General features: G+C 37.4%; 1 protein-coding gene across 2 annotated transcripts; it reads right to left on the bottom strand.

Moving 5' to 3' along the window:
- Nucleotides 1–13,366: 13,366 nt before the first annotated feature.
- On the bottom strand, nucleotides 13,367–25,878 carry gpr87 (G protein-coupled receptor 87). 2 transcript variants are annotated; one of them, XM_031902890.1, is made up of 3 exons: nucleotides 24,912–25,878; nucleotides 21,624–21,726; nucleotides 13,367–14,449 (listed from the first exon to the last, which is right to left on the bottom strand). In XM_031902890.1, exons 2-3 carry the CDS (start codon nucleotides 21,652–21,654, stop codon nucleotides 13,422–13,424), a joined length of 1,059 nt encoding a protein of 352 aa, XP_031758750.1. In that variant the 5' UTR covers nucleotides 21,655–21,726; nucleotides 24,912–25,878; the 3' UTR covers nucleotides 13,367–13,421. The 2 variants fall into 2 exon arrangements, with proteins under 2 accessions (XP_031758750.1, XP_002941151.1); XM_002941105.4 differs by lacking the exon at nucleotides 24,912–25,878 and adding an exon at nucleotides 23,508–24,546.
- Between the last annotated feature and the right edge of the window lie 90 nt (nucleotides 25,879–25,968).

The raw sequence follows: 25,968 nt of genomic DNA, 5'->3' as shown, positions 1-25,968 counted from the left end.
CTTTTCTGTGGTGACTTTTGTTTTTGTGCAGACTTTTTTTGCACAGAATACATTGGAGTTAATGGGCATTTTTTTTATTCTATGTGAATTTTTGCAGCAAAATTATGTGGCGGTTTCTTGAAAATATTTGCTGATGGTGTAATCAAAAATCCATACCTGGAAAAAATTTTTGCTCACCTCTAGTGGTAAAAGTACAGACATTTGATAAGGTGACCAAAATTCAGGGACACGTCTAGTAAATACATGTTGCAGGGCAGCACTGATTGCATTTCAAATAAAATGCAATCATTTCACCTTGCTAGCTGCATTTTTTAGACGTGTCCCTGAATTTTTAAGTGATCTTGTCACGCAAACCTATGTACCAAGCCCAGTTAGAGGGAGCTCCTTGTTGGGCGCTACTAGTTAGAGGCTAGGCAGGCCAGTAGATATTGTCCCTGAGGTAACAGACAGCTATAAAGGAAAACCTGGAAGTGATTTCTTTCCAGTTATGGATTTTTTCCGTTTATGGATTTTAGGTGTATGTTGAAGGGTACTGGTATTCATCCTATATCCATTTTCAAATCTGATTCTAGTGAGTTAATCCAAATTCTTATTGAATTTTGATAATACAGAAATGCTGCATTGTGCGCATTGCTAATTAAAGTGCAAATAAAAGTTTCAGTCTGCCAGATCAATCCAGAGCACTGTATTTGTGCAACAAAGACTACTGAAAATCTAAATGCAAAGCATGTAGGGCAAAAAGGTTAGGTGTATTTGGCAGACTAAAAGTTCTAAAAGTAACAGACCTCCAGCTGGTTAAAAAGTGGAATAAAATTTAGGTATTTTCCAGTATCTGACTTTAGAGGTACTCTGCGGATTGTATCATGTAACCAGATAGAAGATGTGGTAATATCTAAAATCAGCTCTTTAGAAGTGTTTCCCCTTCTGTCTGCCATACTTTACAGGAGTGGCTTTACATTTGTGTATATGCTTGATAAAACACAATTGCATAGGTAATCATATATATTAAAAAATAAATAAATATATATATATACTGTAAAAATGACCAGCAAAACCGAGATCTCTTGTATTTTTAAAACAGCATAAACAGCCGACGTTACGTTTTATCAAGGCTCCCGATGTGGACCGAAACGTAACCTCGGCTGTTTATGCTGTTTTAAAAATACACGCTTTTTTCACAAGAGCACCCCTTGCCGTGCATCTGAGGTATGGTATGTAGCGGTATGCCATCCTTTGTGTGTGTGTGTATATATATATATATACACAAATGATGTATGTACAAATGATCTATCTATCTATCTATCTATCTGTCTATCTATCAACCATCTATATCTAGCATCTGATATGTACCATACCTGTTCTATAACTGTACTAAAGTTTTCTAGCTGAGATACTGTAGAGACCATTTAGAATAAAGGCATCGCCAGGATTTTGATATATATATATAGCAGTACTGTTTTCAAAAATAGATCCCTGCAGTCTTATAACATAGAGATTATGGCAGTGAAATGACTCTGTATTGTGATGGAAGCAAGAATAGCTCAGCTTGTTAATGCCTATGGACTGTTAGGAGACTTACTAAGTTCTCCTGATTTGCATGAATGTATTTGTTATGTTTCTCTAGAAACCACTTCCTGCTGAAACAACCATCCATAAAATATTTGCAGAGATGTACTCTTCATATATGTACTTACTAATAAGCACTGGTCATCTCAAATACCAGTTCCTGTTCAGCATCTGTTTCACACTCTCCGTGCCATTTACCATGTCACATACAGTAGCTGATCTACACTATATCATGTATGGTGGTTTACTGGTAAAATTAAGGAAAAAATGTACTTTCACTTTATTAATCTACTGTTTTCTGATAGTTTCCCTTTTGTTTAATAAAATAGTTCAGCCTACTGCATTCCATCCCTGTTAGCCCTTCAGGCAAATAAACTGTAGCCTAGAGCTGGAGGATCATATACTGTGTATCACATGCAATGCTATATGCCCAATAGATCAGTTCCAATAACAAAACTGGCACTTTAATTATGCATTTTTAAAACAATATTTTGGAGCTATTAAAAACAGTGCTAGTTACAATATTGTTAACACTATAAAATTGTGCAGTCCCCTAGCAGGCAGAGAAAGTGATCAAATAGTAATATTGGCCACAGAGCTTACATCAAATACATCTATTTAAATACATCTACATATAGATTGTAAGCTCTATGGGGCAGGGACCTCCATCCTCTTGTGTCTTTGACTCTTAACTTATTGCAACTGTATCTTGTATTTATTGTTATACTTTGTATTTATCTATTATTATCTTAATTACCCCCTGTTTGTATTAATGTATTCTACTGTACAGCGCTGCGTACATAAATAGCGCTTTATAAATAAAGATATACATACATACATCAAAAGGCTTCCATTTGACTAGTGTAGTGACAAATAAATTTGTCACTCATAGATGAATAACTGAAATACGGACCCATACTCTTACTCATACAGAAGCAATAGAACCCCAGTGTAGTGAAAGCATTCACATTATATAGAGATATCCATCGATATGAAGACTAAGATTAAGATAGGAAAGTTAGAAACTACCGGTAGATTCATTGTAATCTTATCATAATGTCATAATGTTAAATGCTACATGTACACAATCTCATAAATTCTTATGAAGCTCCATATTTAAAAAAATAAAAATAAAAAAACAAGGTGCAGAATATATATATATATATATTTATTTATACAGATGCAAAACTTGCCAATTGTTGGCAGATATCGGCTGCGTGTGCCTGCACCTGGGTGGATTTGGTGCTTTCGGGGGCAGGCACAACTAGAAGATTTTTTAAGCATATGGGTGGATAGTCAGCCTGCACTTATCCTCATAAAAAAGTCTCCCCAGGGCTCAGAGCATTTCACTTAGATTCCACGCATTCAGGCAAAGAAAGTTCTACTCAGTGTGTTCCCTGTGAATCCCCAGGTTCATTTTAACAGACACAGAATGTACATTAAGGATGTTCCACAGGGCTAGCAAGGCAATGAAAATCTTAGCTCTGGCTTTGCCTTAAAGTGAGAAATGAAGAGCGTTTATCACATGATACAATCATACAACCACTCCTTTTTTGTTATTTTGCAAAACCATACACAGACCACAAAAATGTCTTTTTTACTCTAGAAGTTAACTACAGAATTAGCTTTTAAAAGGAAACTACACCCCCAAACAATGTAGGCCTCTATAAAAATATATTGCATAAACAAACTCATATATAAAACCCTGCTTCATCTAAATAAACGATTTTTATAAAAATATACTTTTTTAGTACTTTGCACTATTGGGTAATGCTAAATAGAAAATTGCCATTTTAAGAATTAAGGGCCGCCTCCTGGGATCATAGGTTTCACAGTGCACACAAACAAGCCAAGGCACACATACATGCTAGGCCCCATCAGCCAATTAATGGAGTTCTGCCTTTTGCGCCCACACTACTTCCTGTTACAGTTAGAGCTGCATTATTTCCTGTCATGTGATCTCTGAGGGAGCACACAGCCCACCACTAAACGGTGACTCAAGGGAAAGGATGTAAAAGGGCAATATGTATATATATATATTCCAGTTTGGCAAGATTCTTTAATAGGCTACTTAACGTAATATAAACTCTGTCCCGTTTCGCTTCGCTGAAAAATTTGTGAATCTTTCAAAAGATTTGCTAAACGGCGGAAATTTGCTGCTAATCCATGCCTGGCAAAACATTTCGCCCATCACTATCTGTTAGTTAAGTATTCATTCTGGGGATATAGTTTTCCTTTAAGATGGCTTGCAGTGAATGAATGATGTGTCACTAAACAATTAAGTGGAAGATTTTAAATTCTAAATCTAAAAAACATTAACCTGACATGTGTGACAGTGATCTGTAAGATTTCATGTGTATATTCTGTGCCATGCATGTGAAAGTAAAAAGTAGTTGGACAATACGTCTGAGCCAGCTCTATACAACCACAAATAATCACACGGCAGGCATGCTGACAAGTCATCATGTGAATTTCCAAGTAAACTAACTGAACTTAGTAACATCATAAAGTGTATACCCCAAAATGCTATATCTAATAATGCCAACCTAATTACAACCTAATAACAACCTGTAAAATATATTGCAAATAATGTACCCCCTATTGTAAAAAATAAGGATATTATAAATATATGAAGAGTCATCCAGTTCATATACAGTATCTAGAAGAATTAGGTCTAAAGCAACTGGACTTTCTGAGTTTCCTTGAAAATGTTTTACCACTCATCCGAGTGGCTTCTTTAGTTCGACTTAAACCCTTGAGGTCTGTGACTGTACTACCCTCAAGATGTTAAATGCAGGGGAATTCCCTACCACTCAGTTGAACTGAAGAAGCCACTCGGATGAGTGGTGCAACGTTTTTAAGAAAACATATGTAAACAATAGAGGTACCTGGATATTTATTGGTAGTTACAGCGACCACTATAATGATGAACTTATAGTTGGGATATCAAAATCTAACCTAAGCCAATTTGTTTGGTGCTCTTCTATCTCTGTTATTCCCCTCGATTTCCATTTCCTCTCTATACGTTCAACTCCGGTACTTCTCTAACCTGCTCCTACTGTTTTTCTTAGTGTCATATTTTCTTCTCCCTTGATCTGGCCCTCCTCGTTCTGTGCCTCCCCTTTGTCCCGCTATCTATGAGGCCTGCCACTTCACTATCCCCTTCTTCATTTGCCCAGTTTTGTTTTCCTCGTCCCTTTTTTTTAATTTTTCTTATTTTCTTCCCCTCACTCCTCTCCTGCTTCTCCCTAGCCGCGTTTGTTCTCCTATTCACCATGCTTTTCTGCTTTCCCTTCTCAGGGTTGCCCTGGACATTATTTTATCAGCTTGGCCAGTAAAGATGAACCTTGATGCCAATGTTATTATAAGGGAATGCAACAAAAATGGAAGTCTGGAATTTCTTGTTCCAGATAAAGGTTACAATACACCTTAACGCCTTTTTAAGTTTTTTAGCTTTGTCCCTGCACTTTTGCCTTTATGCCTTCTGTAATTCCTATGTTCCCATTTTATAAGAGGTCTTATGACTGTGACCCAGAAATTGCTTTAGAACCAGTTATGGATCTTATTATAAATATAACTTTCCATTTTAGGAAGATATGTTTATGTTAATGGTTTTTTGATTCTGTGATAATTAATGTGGGTATTAGGGAATATGTGTGTATTCAAGTGTATTCCTGTCATTATCAGTGCTTTTACTGTATGAATGTGAATATAAGTACGGTTAGTCTGCAATGTATCTGTCCTGCAAAGTACATAGTTTAAATAATTTCCCTGTATTACCTTCTTACCTTCTCTGTATAGTCAGTGTAGTGTCACATTATAGATGTTTGTTTGCTCTTTCAGCACTGGAGCGTTGGGTTTGAATCTAACCAGGGAGCTGATGTATGTAGTTTGTTTTATCCCTTTCATGTTTGGGAAGGTTTCCTGTTAGCGCTCTGCATTCCTCCAACAACTCAAAAACATATTGAATAGTGGGGAACCAACTTCTGATAAAACAGGCACTAGTATAGAGACTGAGGTTAATGGTTAAACATTCTGTTAATTGCTGCATACAATGTACCTGTATAAATAATGTATTATAATAAAGCAGGCAATTTCATGTGCAATTAAACCACAAATTCCAGCTATCCTGATATACAAGAACCTTTCACGGGTTACATTTCCAGAATGTTCTCACATAAGGTCAAATGGTTCAGTGTACTGATAAAGATTTGCTTGTACCAATAAAAATGATCTAAGTATCCAAGGATACTGTGAAACTGCATGGAGTGGAGCTGGAAACTGTTTCTGTGGCTTATCGTGACAATTTAGGCTTATTAACAATACATAGTGACTAAAACATTACCTCAGAGCTATATACAATGATATACAGGTATGGAAAACCTATTATCCAGAAAGTTCTGAATTATGGAAAGGACGTCTCCCATAGATTCCATTATAAGCAAATAATTAGAATTTTAAAAAGTAATTTTCTTTTTCTCTGTAATAATAAAACAGTACCTTATACCTGATCCCAACTAAGATATAATTAATCCTTTTGGAGGCAATACAATCCTATCCTATCCTATATCTTTTAGAAGACTTAAGGTATGGAAATCCATATTGCAGAAAATCCCTGGTCCCAAGCATTGTGGCTAATAGGTCCCATACCTGTACAGCAAAACTCAAGTCAGTTGAATACTTTACTGTGCACACTGCACTTGTAGCAATAGAGCTTATCACTTCTAGAATCCTCCCTATGATGATATTGGCCAAATAAAGCCCTGTGCATTTTAGAAGCTAAGTGCAAGAAAAACCACACACTTTCACGGAGGACCCTTTCATGCCCTTGAGGGTCCTAAGCAAAAGCTTACATAGTATTCATTGCATGTTATTAGTAAAACATGTAGACCTCTGTGTGGCCATCAAGAGGGATCCTTGCCTCTGAGTTTTTGATACAGCAAATTATCAGTGATACTAAGCAATTAAAAATACCTAAAATAAAGGTACATAAGTATGTATGGTGTAAACACACACACACACACTGTATTCTGTAGTCTCATTCTTTACTCAAGTGCAATAGTAGTTACAATAACGCTATCAAATTCATTGCCAATCATTGCTATACAATAGTGATGAACAGACAGTATTTAGTGTCATAGCACATTATAATTATCTCTAGGATGATTTTAATCAACCATGCAATTAATAAAGAGCAGAGAAATTGGAAGAGTATCACCACAAGGTGGCAATATGGAATTTCTTTAAGAACAGATTCTGCTTTGAGGTGGTTTGCAGTTTTTAATGCTTTAATGACATTAGGAGTTGTTTTTATTACATTAAGATAAATGAATGGCTTAGTATAAAAAAATTATGTATGAAAACAATTAAACCCTTACCTGCTCCAGAGCAAAACTCCAGTCTATGATCCTGAATATGGCAGGTTTTCAAAGCACTTGCCAGTCATTTCAGCTAACTGAAGTGTGTTGCTTAGTTCCTTTGCTAGACTGATCCTGGTTCCTCCCCTTTTTGCATTGATAATAATACAGCTTGATTGGTCATATAATGTATATAAGATCCAAAGGATCTAACACAGCACCATTGTCCTGGCTGAAAATTCCCTAATACAGAGTTATGATTTGCTGGTTAGCTTGAAACTCACCCACATTTGCTTTTTTATTCTTTGCCATATGGGGATATTAGATATCAGCTGACCATAAACATCTCTATTACATGGCATTTGCTTCATCCGTATTACCCAATCCATACATTTTCGGATCAGATGTAAATTATATATGTAAGTGTAAAATAGAACTTTTTAATAATTTGAAAGTGATTTGCAAATCTTATTGGAATGATTTATGTCTCTCTTCTGCAATGTCCTCCCCCACCTCCCGACTGAACACTGGAACATTGCATGGGTAGCCAGCTCTCCACCAGCTAGGACTCCAATTCCCACAATGCCTTGCATGTTCTATGATTAAGAGACTTGGGAAGAAGTAGATTAACAAAGTGAGGAAGGCATTGTGGTAACTGGAGCCTTGGCTGAAGAAACTGATTTCTGATACACTGTTTATGTACCAGGGTTGGACTGGATCAGTGAAACAGCTGGATAAAACACGGTGGGCCTCAGGCCTGCTGGCTGCCCCGGATGGGGGGATCAGTTTGTGGTGTTCGGAGGAATGCGGTAGGGTTGCACAGGGATGTGGGTTCACAACATGGGGTCCCTTTAGGTGGTGGCCCCCTGGTGTGTCCTGGACACCCCAGTTCAATACCCAGACATTTAAATTAGTGAAAATATTTAATCAACATATATTGGAAAGTGGCCTAGAATTACAGTTTTGTTCATGCAAAAAAAAACCCCAAAAACAAACATTATTGGGTAACATCCCAATCATGGACATATAATTATTAATGAATATACATTCTTACTTCATTGAACGATCATTGTTGGATCTTTTTGGAGTGCTTGTCCAGATTTGATGATATCGTTTATCAACATCCCCTTTAAGTCATGTGTTTGACAATGGAATTTCCCATGTTAACGTACAGGTTTATGTGCGTTCAAGGAATATCCACATAGAAGAATTTATAAAAAAATGAACATGGAACGCCAAGGTGACTTCTAATGTTCTCATATTTTATCACTGATATTCATTTTTTTGTAATACACAAGTTTTATGGAATGCAAATGACATCACTAAGCACTGATTATAACTGATGACATCACTAAGCACTCATTATAAGGGTATATTTTATAGGCTCTTGTACACAGAGATGAATGTTTTTATGTTTGAAATCTTTTACTTTAAAACCATAGGAAGCAGTGAAAAAAAGTTGTGGTGGTAAAAAACCTCATGTGCCAGGCGATTCATTGGCTGAAGTAACCTAGCATGTTTGTGTGGTTTGTATGTGAACATGGCATTCTCTATGAAACAGAGTGATGAACTTTAGTACCCTACGTCTGTTTTTCATTTTGAACAATCTCGTGGCACAAAATATATATTTTTTGTAAAAAAAAAAACAAAAAAACAAAAAACTTCTTATATTAAATGTCTGTTTTATGCAATCTGGGTATGGGATCTGTTATCCATAATGCTCAGGACCTGGGGTTTTCCAGATAAGCAATCTTTCTGTAATTTGTATCACTAGACCTGGTCTGCTAACAATCATTTAATCATTAAATAAAATCAGTAGGATTGTTTTGCAGCCAATATGGATTCATGCAGCTTAGTTCCTATCAAGTACAAGGTACTGTTTTATTATTACAGAGACAAGGGGAATCATTTTTACAAATTTGAATGATTTGATTGAAATAGAGTCTGTAGAAGATGTCTTTAATTTGTAGCTTTCTGAAAAATGAGTTTCAGGATGCTATACCTGTAAATGTATTGTTATAGATATCTATAACATTCAGATATAAACCAAAGTGACAGTTTACTTTCTGAACTGGAAATATTTGAAATGAATTGTCTGAATCTTTCCTGCAGGTGATATGCAAGGTTTCTCTAATGTCAGATCTGAGAATTAATTCCAGGATTTTGCACAATGTTTGCATATAGCAGCCTTTTAAACCGTTGGCAACAATGGATTTTAAAGCATTTAATCTGTAGCTGAATAGCACAGCTCACAAAAGATGGTAAAACCAAAACACGGCCCTAATTATAATAACATTTATGAAGCCATTCTATACTCTGGTGTATAACCTCTGTAAGCTTTTTACTGAACAAGTCATACATCTAAATGTGGCCATACTGTACATGGGCCAAATCTAGCTGCTGATATTGGTCCCTTAGACTGAATCAGCAGCTTATCGGCCTGTGTATGGGTCCTGTGACAGACCTGCCTGACCGACATCTGGCCTGAAATTGGCCAGATCTCGTTTGGGCAGGTTTGATTTTGCAGTCCCCAAATTGACGGGCACCTATACCCACCTTTCTAATTCGATCATTTGGGCCCCAGGGCCAAATGACTGAACTTGCCCAATATTGCCCACCAATTAGCAAGCGGATCTGAGCATGTATGTCCACCTTAAGGAAGCAGTTTGGCAGGGGCTGCATTATGCGTACAACTAAACAAGATGTGATACAGTTGTTTTTTTGAGAGGAAGGAACTTGATTCTGATACAACCATCAACTCAACACTAGTACTTATTACCTGTGAGAAAGGATGAATGTGTGCAAAGTGCTGCGTGCATTTGTAATGCTTTCTACATGACTAGAAATAGTTTTATAAAAACCATTTACAACATTATAGTCCATTGTTGAAAGAAACAAAGCATTTTTGGGGAATGGTGGAGAAAAGGAACTGAAGAATTTAGACAATACAGGTACTATGAAACAAACTTCCGCATTCATATTCTGCAGTAATTTCCGTATGGTCTTGAATCTGGTAAATGATTTTACTTCAAGATGAAGTAAGTATGTAATCTCCTACCCATATTATCATTCAAGCTTGCAATTCAGTCGGAAGAGAAAGCGTGATAAGCATGCTGTGTGCGTCCCGCTGAAATACGTATTCAGAGGCCAGAAAGCTTGTTTTTCTTACATTCCTATATAGTTAGCCATAAACACTATCTCATTTTGTTTTGCATGTTTGTTTGCTGATTGCAGAAATACAAGTTTTTTTTTCCCTACAAAGATTCACATTAGCATTTCCACACTCAATACATTTCAGTGGCATTGTTGCTACAGGTGTGGGACCAGTTATCCAGAACACACACCTGAGGTTTTCTGTAATTTGGATCTTTGTATTTTACATCTACTAAAAAATAAATGTAAACATTAAATAAACCCAATAGGGTTATTTTGCCTCCAATAAGATTTCATTATATGTTAGGATAAAGTACAAGAAAATGTTTTATCATTACAGAGAAAAGGGAAATTATTTTAAAAAATTAGGATTGTTTGATTCATATGGAATCTAAAGGAGATGGCCTTCCTGTAATTCGGAGCTTAGGATATAAGAGGCAATGTCTGCTTGTGCTGAAAGGTAAGTGATACAAAGCAACAATAACATTAAAAGTGTATTTTCACTAGTGAATAGGGGTGGGTGCATGTTGACTTTTTGTTGACCCGCACATGACTAATTCTCACATAGCAATAGTTGTTTGCCTGCCAGTTACACACCCAACAACCAGATAGCATTTTGAACTGCAAACTGAAAAGAGGGAGACAAGAAAGACAAATAATTAAAATTCTATTAAAGGACATGTCAACCCCGAAAAAATAATGTTTTGCCTAATAAAAGAAAGCTCAATTCTAAGCAACTTTGCAATATACATTCATTACATATTTGTAATGGTTATTGAGTTATTTGTATATATAACTGCTGTTAGCCTGTCCTTTCTATTCCCTGGCATTTTAAACATTGTAACACAAGCAGCAGACTGACAGACCTGACTTGCTGGAGGAGCCTGGCACTTGCAGCATTGTATAAAAAGTAACAACTAGGAGTTCAGCAAATGCTGCTTTCTATAGCAATTTCATTTACTAATAACTTTTAAAGCACTAATAATGTTTTAAGAAATTGATATTGGAAAGTTGCTTAAAATTATGTTTTCTTTTATTAGGCAAAAATTATTCTTGGGGTTGACATGTCCTTTAAGCATACAATGGCTTAACAATAGAGAAAGCTTCCTCCATTTACCAGGTAAATCTTTGCTCCATGCCAGCTCCTAGGGAGGAGTATGGGCTGGGATTTACAGGCCAGTGGGCGGGGAGCGGGGGGCGCATCAGACCAGAGGGACGAAGCGTCAGGGTGATGGGGCCCGGTAAGTTTGCTACTCTGTGCTGGGCCCTTCTGAAGGGAGGCCCGGCGCAGAGTAGTTACGCCACTGAAAGCATACATAATAAAAACAAATTCAAAAGTAGCTAAGAATAGTCCATTAGAGTATACTAAAGCTGAACCTAAAGGTGAACTACCCATCATACATATAACCCCTGCATAAGTGACTATTGCCCTGTATTAGTAAGTGATTCAGAATATATATACATCCTGATGGCAAAGCAGTTCTATTGGACTCCACCCAAATATAAAAGATCCTGAGTGAATATTGTATTACATGAATTAGGTAATCTTTTATTCTAAATATAATACAGGACCCATTATCCAGAATGCTCGAGACCAAGGGTATTCCAGATAAGGAGTCTTTCTGTAATTTTGATCTCCATATCTTAAGTCTGCTAAAAAATCAATAAAACATTAATTAATCCCAAAAGGATTATTTTGCATCTAATAAGGATTAATTATATCTTAGTTGGGATCAAATACAATGTTCTGTTTTATTATTACAGAGAAAAAGTAAATCCATTTTAAAAATCTGAATTATTTGATTAAAATGGTGTCTATGGGAGACAGGCTTTCCGTAATGCGGATCTTACTGGATAATGGGTTTCCGGATAATGGATCCCATACCTGTAGTTACATTAACTCATTTATCAAGGTGACCAGATAAGTTACTATTTACACTATTTTGCTACCAAAGTGGTGGGTATTATTGTCTGTTGGCCAATGATCAAATCACATAGGGGACCATATAGACCTATCAGCAGATGGACACAGAACAACCTTTATAATCAATATCTGATTGAGCCCAATTAGATTAATCAGGGAGGTTATTCTGGCCCCATTCAACACCCAGGCTTACGACTCCTGCCAGGTGCGACTGAGCTGGCAAACAATGTCTATTTGTGTATGGCCTGCTTATCTATATATTTTATACAATGTATATATATATATACACATATCATTACCAAGATGGGGCAGTTCTACTAAATAATGCATAAATGCTTTTCAAAAAAGCTTAATACATGGGAAAAAATCAAGCACGCGTCAGGACTTGAATTACCAGGGAATGTTTTTATTTTTTTGCAGCTTGTTAATCTGTAAAGCTTATTTTTATGTTAATTCTTGTCCTGACTGGTGTTTAGCTTTCCTCTCTCTTTCTCTCTCTTTCTCTCTCTCTCTCACTCTCTCTTTCTCTCTCTCACTCTCTCTCTCTCTCTCACTCTCTCTCTCTCTCTATATATATATATATATATATATATATTTGGTGGTGGGGATTTTGGTGCTTTTCATAATAATCAGAGCTGTTACTAGAATGCAACTTGACAGCTAATGCAGACCCAGGACTTGTACAGGTGTATCAGGCATTTTATTGAAAGACCCTTGCCCCTATATGTAATAAAAGGCACTAAGTTTGCCCAGGAGCAGTAACCCATAGCAACCAATACAATGTTTTTCTTTTAAACAAGTGACCAGTAAATGCTACCTGCTGATTGGTTGCTATGGGTTACTGCACCAAGGCAAATGTAATGCCTTTTATTACACAACTCCTTAGGGGTGTATTTATTATGTGTGTTTATTATATGGCATCAAAGGAAACCTTAAAGCCAAAATCTAATTTCACGTATAACCAGGGCCATTATGAAACGAGTTAAGGACAAATTTATAGTGTGTTACATATTATTTCCCCGTAGAAACTGGAATTTTGAAATTTTTTTTTATATGTTGTCATACAAATAAGTACATCTAGCCCATGGGAAAACTGTAAGCCTTAAAATTGCTTTTGGCAGCCATATTTGGGTTGCTGGAGATTGTTTATATAAAGAAAGTATTATCTCAGATAGTTTGCTGCTGTTATAAGAATCGCAGAAGCATTGAGTGAGTTGTATGGTTAATATACATATGTTTTTTGCACCCTGCTGATACTGCCTGTAATACAGACATAAGTAGAGATAGTATATGAGACATTTAGATGAATCAGTGACTCAGCATTATAGAGAAAGCATATCCTGCTTATAAATTACGTTTCACAAAATGAAAATAGAATTGCTTTATTGAAACATATTTACATGTCATATTTACCGCCTTATTTACACTTCTGTATATTCACAGTATATACGCACTTCAGATTTTCTGACACTCTGAAGAGATCGGATGCTTTCGCTTCTTGATCTCATACCAGATCGGTTAAACAGCCTCTGCGAGAAGGATCGGCACATAAAGAAATATATTATAGGATCCAGACACACGTTGCAGGCTGAGAGAAAGAGCGTGGATTCCTTGCAGTAAAGTAAAATGGTATATATCCGTTTATCCAGAATTTTATCCAAGCGACTGAACATAAAGGGCAAGCCGCACAGGTGATAGGGCAGAAAGCAAACGAAAAACACAGCCACTACTACACGGATGCTTTGGTTGTGCCTGCGAGTCCGGCTTGAACAGCTGACAAAGGGCTTGCTAGATTTCTGGATGTGTCTGGATATTGAAATGTAACATACAATTAAAACCACCATCACAATGAAAAATATACACGTATCAATATAAGCCACTGCTTCATGCCACTTGGCCCCAAAAGAACTTTTTAGGTATATGCAGTCATAAATGTTGTCTCTGGTTGGCTGTACATTTGTGAATATGACATTGGGCATGGCCATAAAGGACATCGCCAACCAAACCATCAAAGACACAACTTTTGTAAACTTGATGTTGTACATTTTGGAACTTCCAAAGGGTTTTACTACTTTAAGGTACCTGTCAGTACTGATAAGCCCAAGGAATACAATGCTGATGTACATGCTCGTGTAGAACAAGATACTGCTGTATCGGCAATGGTAGACATTGAAATTCCAGGGTCCGATTCCAGAAGTTTGTATGATCTTAAATGGGAAGGATACTGTCATTAACAGATCTGCAATCATAATATTCTTTAGATAGACTATAAAACTGGTTTTATTCCTGATGTGGAAAAAAATCCATACTGCAAGGCCGTTGAGCATGATGCTTCCCAGGAATATTACAAGGTATAGCACAGGAAAGATGATGGTCGCAAGTTCACTGAAAGCCGTGGAGTTTGCTCTTGGACTTGTTACATTCATGTGATGCTCATCTGTCTTTTCCTCTGCAAAAAAATGAATAATAATTTATCACATCGCTGCATTTTACTGCTGAGAATATTTAATATGGAACTTTTGGCTCTTACACTGAACTGCACTGAAATTATTTTAATGTCCCACCCTGCTTTATTGTCCCTTCATTTCACACCCAATAGATACTGATCTGTAACAGATACTAATCTCTTGCTATACACACCCAAATACATTTTAGTTTATTAGTTCAACATTCTCCTACGTATATGTCTTCTAGAGGTGAAGATTGGTTTACTTTCTCAGTACTATATTATCTTCATAAATTTGATACCAATAAAGCTTGTTTACATGCTTGAACTGGTTACATGATAGTAAATGGAGCATTATGGAATTGAGCTGCCTCCCAATCATAAATACTGTATATCTGCTTGACTATTAAGAAAGAACTTGCTATAGATGCTGGTGTCTATAAGCTACATCAAAAGGGGAAAAAGCTCTGCTAAATTATTTGTCCTATATGACATTCCTGACATAGACTTGGTATGCACCACTGCTGCTATACCAGCTCTGGATACAGGCCATTTGTTTGAAGGGTCCCTATTATGTTCCCCCAGTCTTGAGAAATCTTGCAATTATATCAACAATAGAGGGGGTTCATGGATTTACACACTGCAATCACTCTGGTTTGTTAGCCCACACCCCAGTAAGTACAGCAACACAACTGAGGGACAGGGTTAACACCCTGAGCAACAGTACATAGAGAGATAGAGACCGCTATGATTCAATTTAATAATTCAACTTATAGTGAATATTTATATTGACTCGTAACAATAAAACAGCTAGAATCAGTATAAATATTGTCAACTGTTGTGGGATCATGAAAGAATAGCCAGTAAATTTGTGGATTACAGAAGCAATTTGACAATGGGGGCTCACAGTTTACATCTGTGTTCCACAGTAAAAAGTCATAGGGCCAAGCAGATCTTGTAAATGAACATTTAAGGCAGAAACGCTTCACCAGTAATACTGCAACATTGAGAGAGGTCTGTGGAAAACAGAGTTTGGCATCATTATTTTGCAAGTGTAGAGTGACTGAATAAAGAGGATGCACAGCTAATTCAAAACAAAAAGGGCTAAGAGAGGCAAATTAACAAGTTTACCACTTTAATGTCATGAACCTGCATGGTCAAAATAACAAATTAAAGTGGAAAAAAGATTGCAAGACACCCCAGAACAGTAAGGGGGTAAACTCCCAGCCAAGGAATTAGGGTGAGGGAACACTGGCAGTGCAGCTACACACAGCAGCGAATAGAAGCGGATGCGCTTCTCGCTGCATGTCTACAAAATGCAGGTGTAGACAAGCCGATCATATGCCCAGTGTGCCGTCATCCTTAAACTTTGCTGTGGCATCCCAATATTTCCCCAGGAGACATTTCATGAAAACCACACAATCTTTCTTCCATAATAATAACATACTAGACAAAGAAACTGACAAACTTTCCTTAAACAGCGGGTTCTGAAGCAACTCTCTTCAACCTAACTATGCAACAATACAGGAGATAAGGGATCCTACACTGCTTATGAAGGACCCAAGCATCACAATTCTGTCAGATAAAGGAGACACACTATTTTGCACTACACATCAAACTATTACTTCAAAATCACTACTCTATAGCAATGTCAGTACATATGACTTACTGCGGAGGGATCCCACGAGGAAGTTACAAGGAAATGGTTATAGAGTGTGTACAACAGCTTGAGAAGCACAAAGTCACGAATTGGGCATTGGGGCGCATTTCATACTTGGACAGAGAAGGAGCCTCAATCAGTAATGTCAAGCTACCATCCTAGCCCCCTTAGCTGGTAACACAGTGCTGCTTATTAAGAATGCCAAAACTTTTTGTTAACAAACATTGTTGGGTAAAACTTATTCTTTATTATTGCTTTATTTATTTATTTATTTATTTAAAAAAAAAAACAAAAAAAACAATGAGAAACAGGCCTTCATGGAATACATAAACCTAGTGGACAGCAGCATAAAATTCATATATTTTTCATACATTTTTTGGTTGTGTAATATACATTAAAGGTGTGTGGAGCTTGAAATATCAAACTCAGTATCTTCTATTTCTGTCTTAACACAACACAGCCTGATGTTATCTTTTCCCTGATTCCTCACTAGGAAAATCTTGGATACATGCCCATGTGTATAACTGCAGAGTTTATAGGTAGTAAACTGATAATAGGTATACTGGCCTCCCCTAAGGTATTAGAATATTGGTCAAGTCTCTACCATATCTAAATAAAATGGAAAGTATGCAATAATATCCAGCAACATCCAGTTGAAATGGGAAACACAGTTTTCTAAACAAGTGAAGGTTGTTATTAGAGTAACATTTGAGCTGCATTTTGTGTTCCGAGGACAGAAACCTGTATTGGTGAGAAACTCCAATTTTTGTTTTAAGTTTAACAAAACCAGAGGGCATGTTTTGGTTCATAGTCAATCAGCTGCACTGTTTCTCTGCAGCAAAAGCCAAGCAAATGCCTTTAAAGGGGACCTGTCACCCTAAGTAATAATTCAAAATCCTTTCCTATCATGTTAGCTGAGCAAAATAATACATAAATCTACACTATTTCAATAGATTTAAATTTTGTTTCCTTCAGTCTTGGAACTCACAATCACAGCAGGCAGGAGCCATTTTGTTATTAGCTTTGCATAATCTCCAAATCTTGTGTATGTGCCAAAATCAGGTACCTGATGTCCATGCCCATGCACTGTCTACACAATTATAGCTTGTGAGGAGAGAGGTTGAATGTGAGGAGTGCAGTGACGTCTAGGAAGTGCTGAATGGAAAATGAAAGTTATTGCCTGCCCCAACACTATGCCTGAGACAGGCAGCATATGATTTACAGCTGAGATTTTTAAATACCTTTTAAATACAGGTGTAGATGGATTAATACCATGGGTTTCATGTTTAATTTGAAAAGGATTTTTATTATACAGATTTTTTTGTCTGGGTGACAGGCCTCCTTTAAATTTGCTTGCGTTTGAAATAAATACCTGAATACTTTTTTTTTTTTAAAAACACTTGGCCTTGCTAAACCTTGACAAAAAGTAGCTTTGCCTGTACATTATTTCAAATTTGTTGGCATAACCAAGCTCAGCACCCATATATGTTTTTTATCTTTCAAAAAGGCTCTGCTCGACTACAGTATGTATATATATATATATATATATATATATACTGTATATATATATATCAATAAAAGCTTGCAGACTGTTTTTTACAGACCTTTTGCCTTGAGTGCTTTCCTTGGCTATAATATATATATATATATTTATTGCTGAAATATACAAATAAGAATGTCTAAAAAGAATAGTAAATATATGTACAAGTATGTAGCCTTATTTTTCTGTTTCTCTTTGCAATACTTCAATATGCTATTTCTGCAATATTTGATGTTTATGCTGTTTGAATTCCACCTCTTAGTTGAATATCGCAATCAGCCGCAGAAAAAGGCACAGTGTGGGCCACAAATAAATATGTTTTCTGCTTCTTTTGTTTTGCATTCTATCTTCAGTTCTTTTAGGATAATGGGACATGGGGAGATTTGTTGCCCATGGGCCATGGTTAAATCTTGGCTACCACGGGCAACAAATCTCCCAAAAATGCTTTCCCACTAGCAAACTTTAGGCAGCTTTCCCACCAGTAATTTGCTTTAATGTTGCTTTGGCTTTCCGAAGTTGCCCAAAGTTTCCCAGCGAGTGGCTAATCTCCTTGTGTGTCATTGCCCTTACCCTTAATGTCTTACTCCTTTCATTCTCCCCTCACTTATTTTGTTGTTCTTTTATGTACATAGTGTACATTGCTTTTTTATTCTTCCCCTTACCCCACCACACTCTTGTTTCCTGCCATTCTTACATTCTACTCTCTTTTTTTGCTTCTTCCTGATTACTCTCTGACACTTTCTCATTTTACTCTTTTCTCAATATCAATACTACTCTTTTCTGTTTTACTTTTCTCCAACTTTCTGTTCTTTCTCTCTGACTCCTTCCTGTTTTTGCTTGCACTGAGAAGGCACTTTATGGTTGACCTTTCTAGCCTAAAAGGCTACCCTGTTACATAGAGTTACATAGTGCCATTGTGATTGGATTAGTGGAAGAGTATATATGCTGAGGACTTCCCATACCAGTCAGTTGAACTGAAGAAGCTGCTCGGATGAGTAGTGACACGTCTTCAATGATTACTAAACAAGTCCAGTTGCTTCAAATGTATTTATACTAGAGCTACCCTGTACGTTAACTTGCTGTAGAAAAGAGGGTTTCAGTTAATAGTGGATGAGCTGGGTCAGCAGCCTGCATGGCTCTGGGGAAGTTCATACCGAGGCTCTGACTTGTGTGATAGTCTTGCAGAATTTTTTTGTGAATTGGTTCTTGTCTATCTGACCTGCTTTTGCTTCCCCATTTAGGGTCTCTGAACTTTATGACTCTCTGTATAGCCTGAGCAGTGTTCTTTACTTCTGAGTGCTCTCTCTTACCTTGCTTATTTAGCACTTTTTGTGCCTGTCTTTTCTTTTTTCCCCTTGTCTCTTTGTTAATTCTTTTATTCCTTGCTTGTGACCCTTGCTTTCCATGCCCTCCCTTTAGAATGTTTGTTTTACTCATCCTGCACTAGCATTTGTTTTTTATATTATTATACTGACTCCTTCTGCCTTCTATGTTTCCACACCTTCTTATAACTTAATGCAGTGGTAGCTCATACACTCCTATGCACTCACATGGCACACACAATTTGGTTTTGCCTTAAAAATTCATGTATTTAGACATTATTATTATTATGTTTTATTAATCACTAACAGGGTTGGACTGGGCTGGTGGGATAAAGGAGAAAACCAGGTGGGCCCTGGCCCTCATGTGCCCTGCTAACCCAGGCTTGTGCTGCACCATCACAGTTAAGGAGGAGGAAAAGGTACGCAGTATGTTGCACACACACACACACACACACACACACACACACACACACACACACACACCTGAATTGCATAATAGCAACATGATGCCTATGTTTGCATTTTGTACAATTACATGAGTCATTGTAGGCCCTTTGTTGCTCAAGGGGAACGAGATTTCCCACTGAAGACAGTACAAGTTGTTTGTATTATTTCCATCCATCCCTAAATCTCCTTTATACAAACAACAGCCATGGCAAAAATCTTTCTTTTTTCTTAGAAACAAGATAAATTCTATAAGAAAATAAAAAAACAAACAAACAATGAGGAATTGCTTGATTTGCTACAACTAGCGATGGGCAAAAAAATTCGGCAGACATGGACTTGCAGTGAATTTCCGCGTTTCGCCATTGGCGGATTATTTCGCATATGGACGACAAAATTTGCAATGTAAAAATTTGGTGTGTGACAAAAAAATGACGTTTCACAAATCTTTTCCAAATGGGACAGATTAGCTCATCACTACTTACAACCTATTGCTTGTCTCTACCCCTTGTACTCATCACATTTGAAATGCCTGTAACTTGCCTTTAAAGGAATAGTATGTTTCTATGCACAGTTTTGACTCAATCACTCAAGCAACAGGCGGTAAGAACAGGGCCCTGTTGTGGCTTGTGGCCATTGCTATAAGGAGATAGGTTGCACGCGACAGGGGGTGCCTTTGTGCCACAGAGGCAGCACTTTAATCACAGGGGCAGCCTCAAAGGGAACACAATTCATTCAGGCAGAAAGGCACTGTGTAAAGTCTTTTTTTGTCCTGTTTTTCAGTGCACTAAACTAGGTCTGACACTAGTTTTTGCCATATATGTACTGGTGTCTGGTTTGTCTCCCTCCTCCTCTCTTTATACAGTGGCTCTGGACCAACTTATTTATTATCTGCTACTCAGTGAACCTGAATCATGCCTAACCTTTTGAGCTTGAGATACATTTACAGAGCAGATTAATCTCTGCAGGCCTGTACATGGATTTAATCTCTATGTTTTAGTGTGCTTTAGTTTCTGCTTTGATTAAAGATGAAGGCATTTCTTGGTAATGTCCTAATATACAGTAATATTGATAATGAGTGAGTGCAGAGGATCTCTTGTTGTCTGTATTTCTCACAGTCTCACATTTACAGATGATTACTTTTAAGAAATAGTTATTTGTTGTACTTAGTTCTTTATATTTAGAGTATTTCTATCCCGTTCCATAGGCTGGTTCTGTATGCATATATACTAGAACTAGCCGTGCAGTATGTGGATTCAATATGTGGCCGGTTTTAAAGGGGTAAGGTGGCAACAGTAGGGAGAACAATTACAATTTTTTTAATTTAGAAACCTTTTTGTATAAGCTGTTGCGTTGTTGGCTATAAAAGGAAGTTGGTAAACAACCTTCCAGTTGGTAAACAACCCTTTTCTCCATGTACCGTGTATGTTACTGAGAAAGCCAGGCTAATGTCTGATTCTCAATGATATGTCAGTGCAGGGAAGTTGAGAACAGAGAACATGTAGATAGGGGTGTTTCTGGCCCCTGAGCCACCTGAGGCAGCTCCTGTGATGCTGCCCCCCTCCAGTTTACCTTTACAGAGGGAGTCCAGGGGGGCCGCATTGCTAGTCTAGAGAGCACAATTGCACTCTCTGCACTAGCAGAGCCGAATTTCCGTTTCAAAAACCCTAATTTCGTCTCTTAAAGGAGCGGCTTTTAATGGCAAGGGGATTAACAAACACTTTGCTAAATGCTTGATGTACGGAAGTCAGTACACAGAAGGAACAGCTACATTTCAAGTCATTCAGGCTGTCTTAATCTTTCATTCAGATGAAATAGCTCTGGTCATGTTGCAACCCATATGGGCGTTTCTGTGTTAGACTAATAGGGAGTGTAGGTGGCACATTTGCAGGTTAGCAAATTAAATGAGAAAGTGGAAGGATTTAGTTGCAGTACCTGCATGATATAACTACACAGAAATCATATATAGGGATAGCTAATTCAGTCTTCCCTCATCACATTCCCACTGAGTAATCTATCAGAAAAAAAGTTATGTAGTAGCATGTTCTAAAGTTTAAAAGCAGCAGTTAGCATTTAGTCATTTATTATAATAATTATAATTATGAAAATAATAAAAGGAAACATCTATTTACAGACTATTGTCAATTCCAGCCTATAATCCCTACCCAGTTCTACTGAACACAGACATTTGTAGCATACTGTGCAGCTTACCTGGGGGTTTCACCTGCAGAACCAACTCCATGTCTCTTGCAGTTCCTATGTGGGCATGCAGAGCTAAGAAGCCTTTCTTCAAATCTGCTTATACCTTGCAGCCCTGGGAAACATATATATATATATACAACCATTATATAATATACAGAAGTGCTTTACTTTTTAGTCTTTTCTGTTAAACACCATTTGTGGCAGTTTGGTGGTTATGCACTTTTCCTACTTTTGCATGATTGCTTTGGTAGGTAAGTATCTCTACCACAAAAATACAAAAATATCAGTTTGATTCCTAAAGCAGTAGACCCAAGGACTTATGGATGTCTGCAAGTGCATTTGCGGTCCCCATACTTTCCCTTCAGTCAGTTGTATGTACAACCATTTCCTTTAAAGTACTTCAAAATAGATCAAAATGCACTCCATGCACTTTGCATAGTTACGCCGGGTACTGTTCAATCCTTTCTGCCTTTCATGCTGTGCCTACTGATGCAGGGGAACCCCTCAGTGCCCTGTATCTATCGCCATAGTTCAGTTGTGTCAAAAGAATATGGCACGTACAGCAAAATTGTGTCAAGGTTATAGCCTCTTTGAAACTGCAATGACACTGGAATTCTGGACAAAATGCAGCATTGTAAGAAAAAACATGGTGATTGCACTCGCAATTGCACCTTATTCACTGCACTTGCCCTAATGTCTCTACTACATGAACATAAAATAATGCAGCATTTGACTAAAGAATTATGCAAAAAAACCCAAAAACTAAACATTTTTATAGAATGGGGGTATCCCTGCAGTGTGTTCTTCTGAAATGAAAATTAAATGGGTTAGAAACTCTTTTCTGAAACCAGTGATATATGTGTGGGGATTTTCTTAAAGTGGCAAAGGTTACCACCAGCCCTGAGTTGTACTAACATGTGGTTGGCTAAAGTTACATTGTTCCAACCACAGAGGGAATTGTAGGCCTGTACATTTCTGGGTCAGCGGATGGAGTTTCATATTCTGTTTTCTGAACATACCACTTACAAAGGTGGGGGGCTGGAAATGCACAATATATCATTAACATGGACTGAAGTTGATCAAAATATCTGAAAAATTGAACTGGTGCATGTGTAGCATATGTAAAGAAGGTAATTAAATGTCATTCAGTAAAAAAATATGAATTAGAAGGAAGCAGTTCTCAAGCAACTGCAAAATAGAATTTGCATTTGACAAATCAAGAGCAATTAGCCAAGTAACTGGGTAGTGTCAGGGTGTTATATAATATGTTGATCAACTATACACCTGATTATGGCATATGTTAAAAATGCAGTTGCTAAGGTAACTTGGCCAAACAGAAACATGAGGATTGCAAGGGACCCTGCAACGTGAAGCTCAGTGTGTCACCCTAGTGGTGGTGTGACTAGTAGTAATGCCTAGCACTGTCACTTAGTAGCAACAAGCGTAATGGCCCTTGTGTTATAGTCCCTGTATTAAAACATTTATCATATGCACCTAAATCTTCTCTCCAAAATAAAATTATATTTTTCATTAAAGGGTCTGCATTTACATTTCTTCATTATTTTAGTCAGGAGATTTTTGTTTTCAAAACCAGAGATGGCTTTATAGTCTTTGTAAGGATAGTTTTTGAAAACACTTGCTTGTTCCTTGGCATTTCATGGTTGCAGTGACTAAAAACTTGCAGACTGAAAGGAACCAGAAAGGCCAGGTGATCTTATATCTCCTTTTACACTGAAAATCTTTTGATGAAAAATGTGTAAGCAACCATGAGAGTACTCTGTGGAATTTGTCAGCACTGTGCATTGGAACAGGGCAGGGGTAGCAGTGGAGTATAGTTAGCACACCTGTATGGCATTTACAAAGTCTTGGTAGAATTTTAAAAGCAAGACTTACCTTCGCCCTCTGCATGGAGTCAGCTTGCAGGCTCTCACTGGTGAGGTTCCGATCGTAAATATAACCTTATGCATATGTAAGTTTTAAAATGGCATAGCATAGAGGTGTATCGGAGCGAAGCACATGTGTGGCCTCTGTTGTTTGCCAGTAACGTGCCATTTGTGATTTCAGCAGGTTTAAAGCAACAGGTTTCGACATGAAGCCGGCAGGATATGTTTAAATTAAGTACTCGCCTACAAGACTTGTCTCATGTGTTTTTACATATCCAAACGGAAAATGCTGCAAAATAATAGCTGCTTTAAACTACCACTATGGGATAATTACAGTTGTGTTAGTGCATGTCAGTGAAGGTTAAAACAAGCAGACATTTAGTCTCTGCTGAAGATTAAATTAAGTGTTGTAAACAGTTCTACAGCTTGGCAGCAATGTGCAGCAGAGAACTGGGAATATGGGCATTTTTTGAAATGCTACCAACAGTTGCCCGGTGGTTGTGCTTGTGTTATGATCTAGTAGTGGTGCATATCGCTTTAAGAAAAGCACCAGAGGCTGTGGAACTCACTGTGAGTTGTGATCTGACATGAATAAGTGATTTGAGCACAGTTCACAATGTTCAGTCCATGCTGCAACGGAACAGCTCAATCTCAAGGCACCAATAGATTCCAAAAACTGTTGTAGATTGTTTGGAACTTATAGTACAGGTATGGAATCTATTATCCAGAATGCTCAGGACCTGGGGTTTTCCAGATAAGGAGTCTTTCTGTAATTTGGATCACCATATCTTAGGTGGCCATGCATGGTAAGATTTGCTTGTGTGGCAAGGTCACCCCACAATGAGCAAATCTTCCCCTCAATATGACCACCCTGGGTGGGCAATATCGCATTTCAATGAAGAGAATTTGAAGTCCGAGTGAGGACTAAATTAATAAGCATCAATATGGTCCTCGATCTGACAGGAAAATCAAGCCTGCCAACCGACATCTGGCCAAATTTTGGCCAGATATTGATTGGGGAGGCCTGTCAGAGGGTCCCATACAGGGGCAGGTAGGCTTCCAAATCGATCTAAAGGACCAGAATTGGCATCTTAAATCTGCCTCCGTATGGCCACTTTAAGTCTACTACAAAATCATTTAAATATTAAATAAACCCAATAGGATAATTGCCACCAATAGGGATTAATTATATCTTAGCTGGGATCAAGTATAAGGTATTGTTTTATTATTACAAAGAAAAAGGAAATCATTTTTAAACATTTGAATTATATCATTAAAATGAAGCCTATGGCAGATGGGCTTGCCATAATTCAAAGCTTTCTGGATAACCGGTCCCATACTCGTAATTTACTGACAGTAAAGCAATATGTAACTACACAGTCAATATAGTACATGTAAATACATTTCAACATACCTTTAATGGAGTTCCCATGGTTCATTGCTTACATCATCCAAAGAGTTCACTCTGAAAACAAACAGCTCCTTAACATCTTTAGTTTCCCATATTTAGCACTTTAAATAGCATTTGCTTTTAGACTCCGGCACCTCAAAATAAAATCCTATCCACATGTAGCTGCTGTTGTTGCTGTGTGAGAAGATGCAGGATTAAACCACTCTGGGCACCTGCTGGGTGCGTTTCAACTATTTCATCCATAAAGTATCTAGATCTCCTATTAATCACTGTGACTCACTGGGAACTGTAAAGGAGACCTGCAGATTATAATTCACATCAAGTCTGAACATCTCCTGTTGAATTAAATACTAATAGGTAGGCTGAACAGCTTTATAGCTAAAAGATGGGTGGATATGAGTTTTAGTTGTTCGCTCAGAACAGAAAGTGGAGAGAACTTGTAACTTGTCTTTCATTCTTTAACAATACTGTACATTTAATTTCAGTCAATTTTACTTTTGCTTTGATGGTTGGTAGATTTGATGATAGATGGCATTTTGAAAACTCAGCTTGCTGCAGTTTTGGTCCATAATAGATTTAAACATTTTGGAAAATATGAGCTTCATTACATGAAAAACCGGCATCAGTGCAGTACCCTACCTGACCTGAAATGGCCATAGACCTAAATAATATCCTTCCTGTGATTGATTTTTTTTTTGTAAGTATGTACAGGCAGTCCTTTATCTGGCAACCTAGTAATTAAAAACCAGCCTCTGATCACTAGAAATGTCAGATCAGGGTTGAGCCGAAATAAACTAAGAAGTTAAATGGGCAGTAGACATAAATGGCAAATAGCTTCATGAAGTTGTGCAGCAAAATGTATAGGATAATGTAAAGGGGGTGAGAGTTTCCTGGACTGATGATTGCGTGCTTATGGACCCAGCATCATGCCTAGAGTAAAGATATAAATGAGGGCAAAATATAATTTGTTTCCTTGTTATTTGTCTTACCAATTACTATTTCATTATTATTGCCCCATTTCTTTCTTTAAACCCCTTCTTTATTTTTTAAATCCCTGGTT

This window comes from Xenopus tropicalis, chromosome 5, assembly GCF_000004195.4.
Source record: "Xenopus tropicalis strain Nigerian chromosome 5, UCB_Xtro_10.0, whole genome shotgun sequence".
Taxonomy (NCBI): Eukaryota; Metazoa; Chordata; class Amphibia; order Anura; family Pipidae; genus Xenopus; species Xenopus tropicalis.
The sequence above is the reverse complement of the archived record's forward strand: the minus strand, read 5'-3'. Positions and strand labels throughout refer to the sequence as shown.

What these genes read in the sequence shown, in the direction of transcription:
- gpr87 (XM_031902890.1), bottom strand. Translation starts at nt 21,654, where the DNA reads ATGGAGTTGGTTCTGCAGGTGAAACCCCCAG. An exon ending in TCTGCAGGTGAAACCCCCAG is followed by an intron (nt 14,450 to 21,623) that starts GTAAGCTGCACA and finishes ATTTTTTTGCAG; the next exon opens with AGGAAAAGACAGATGAGCAT.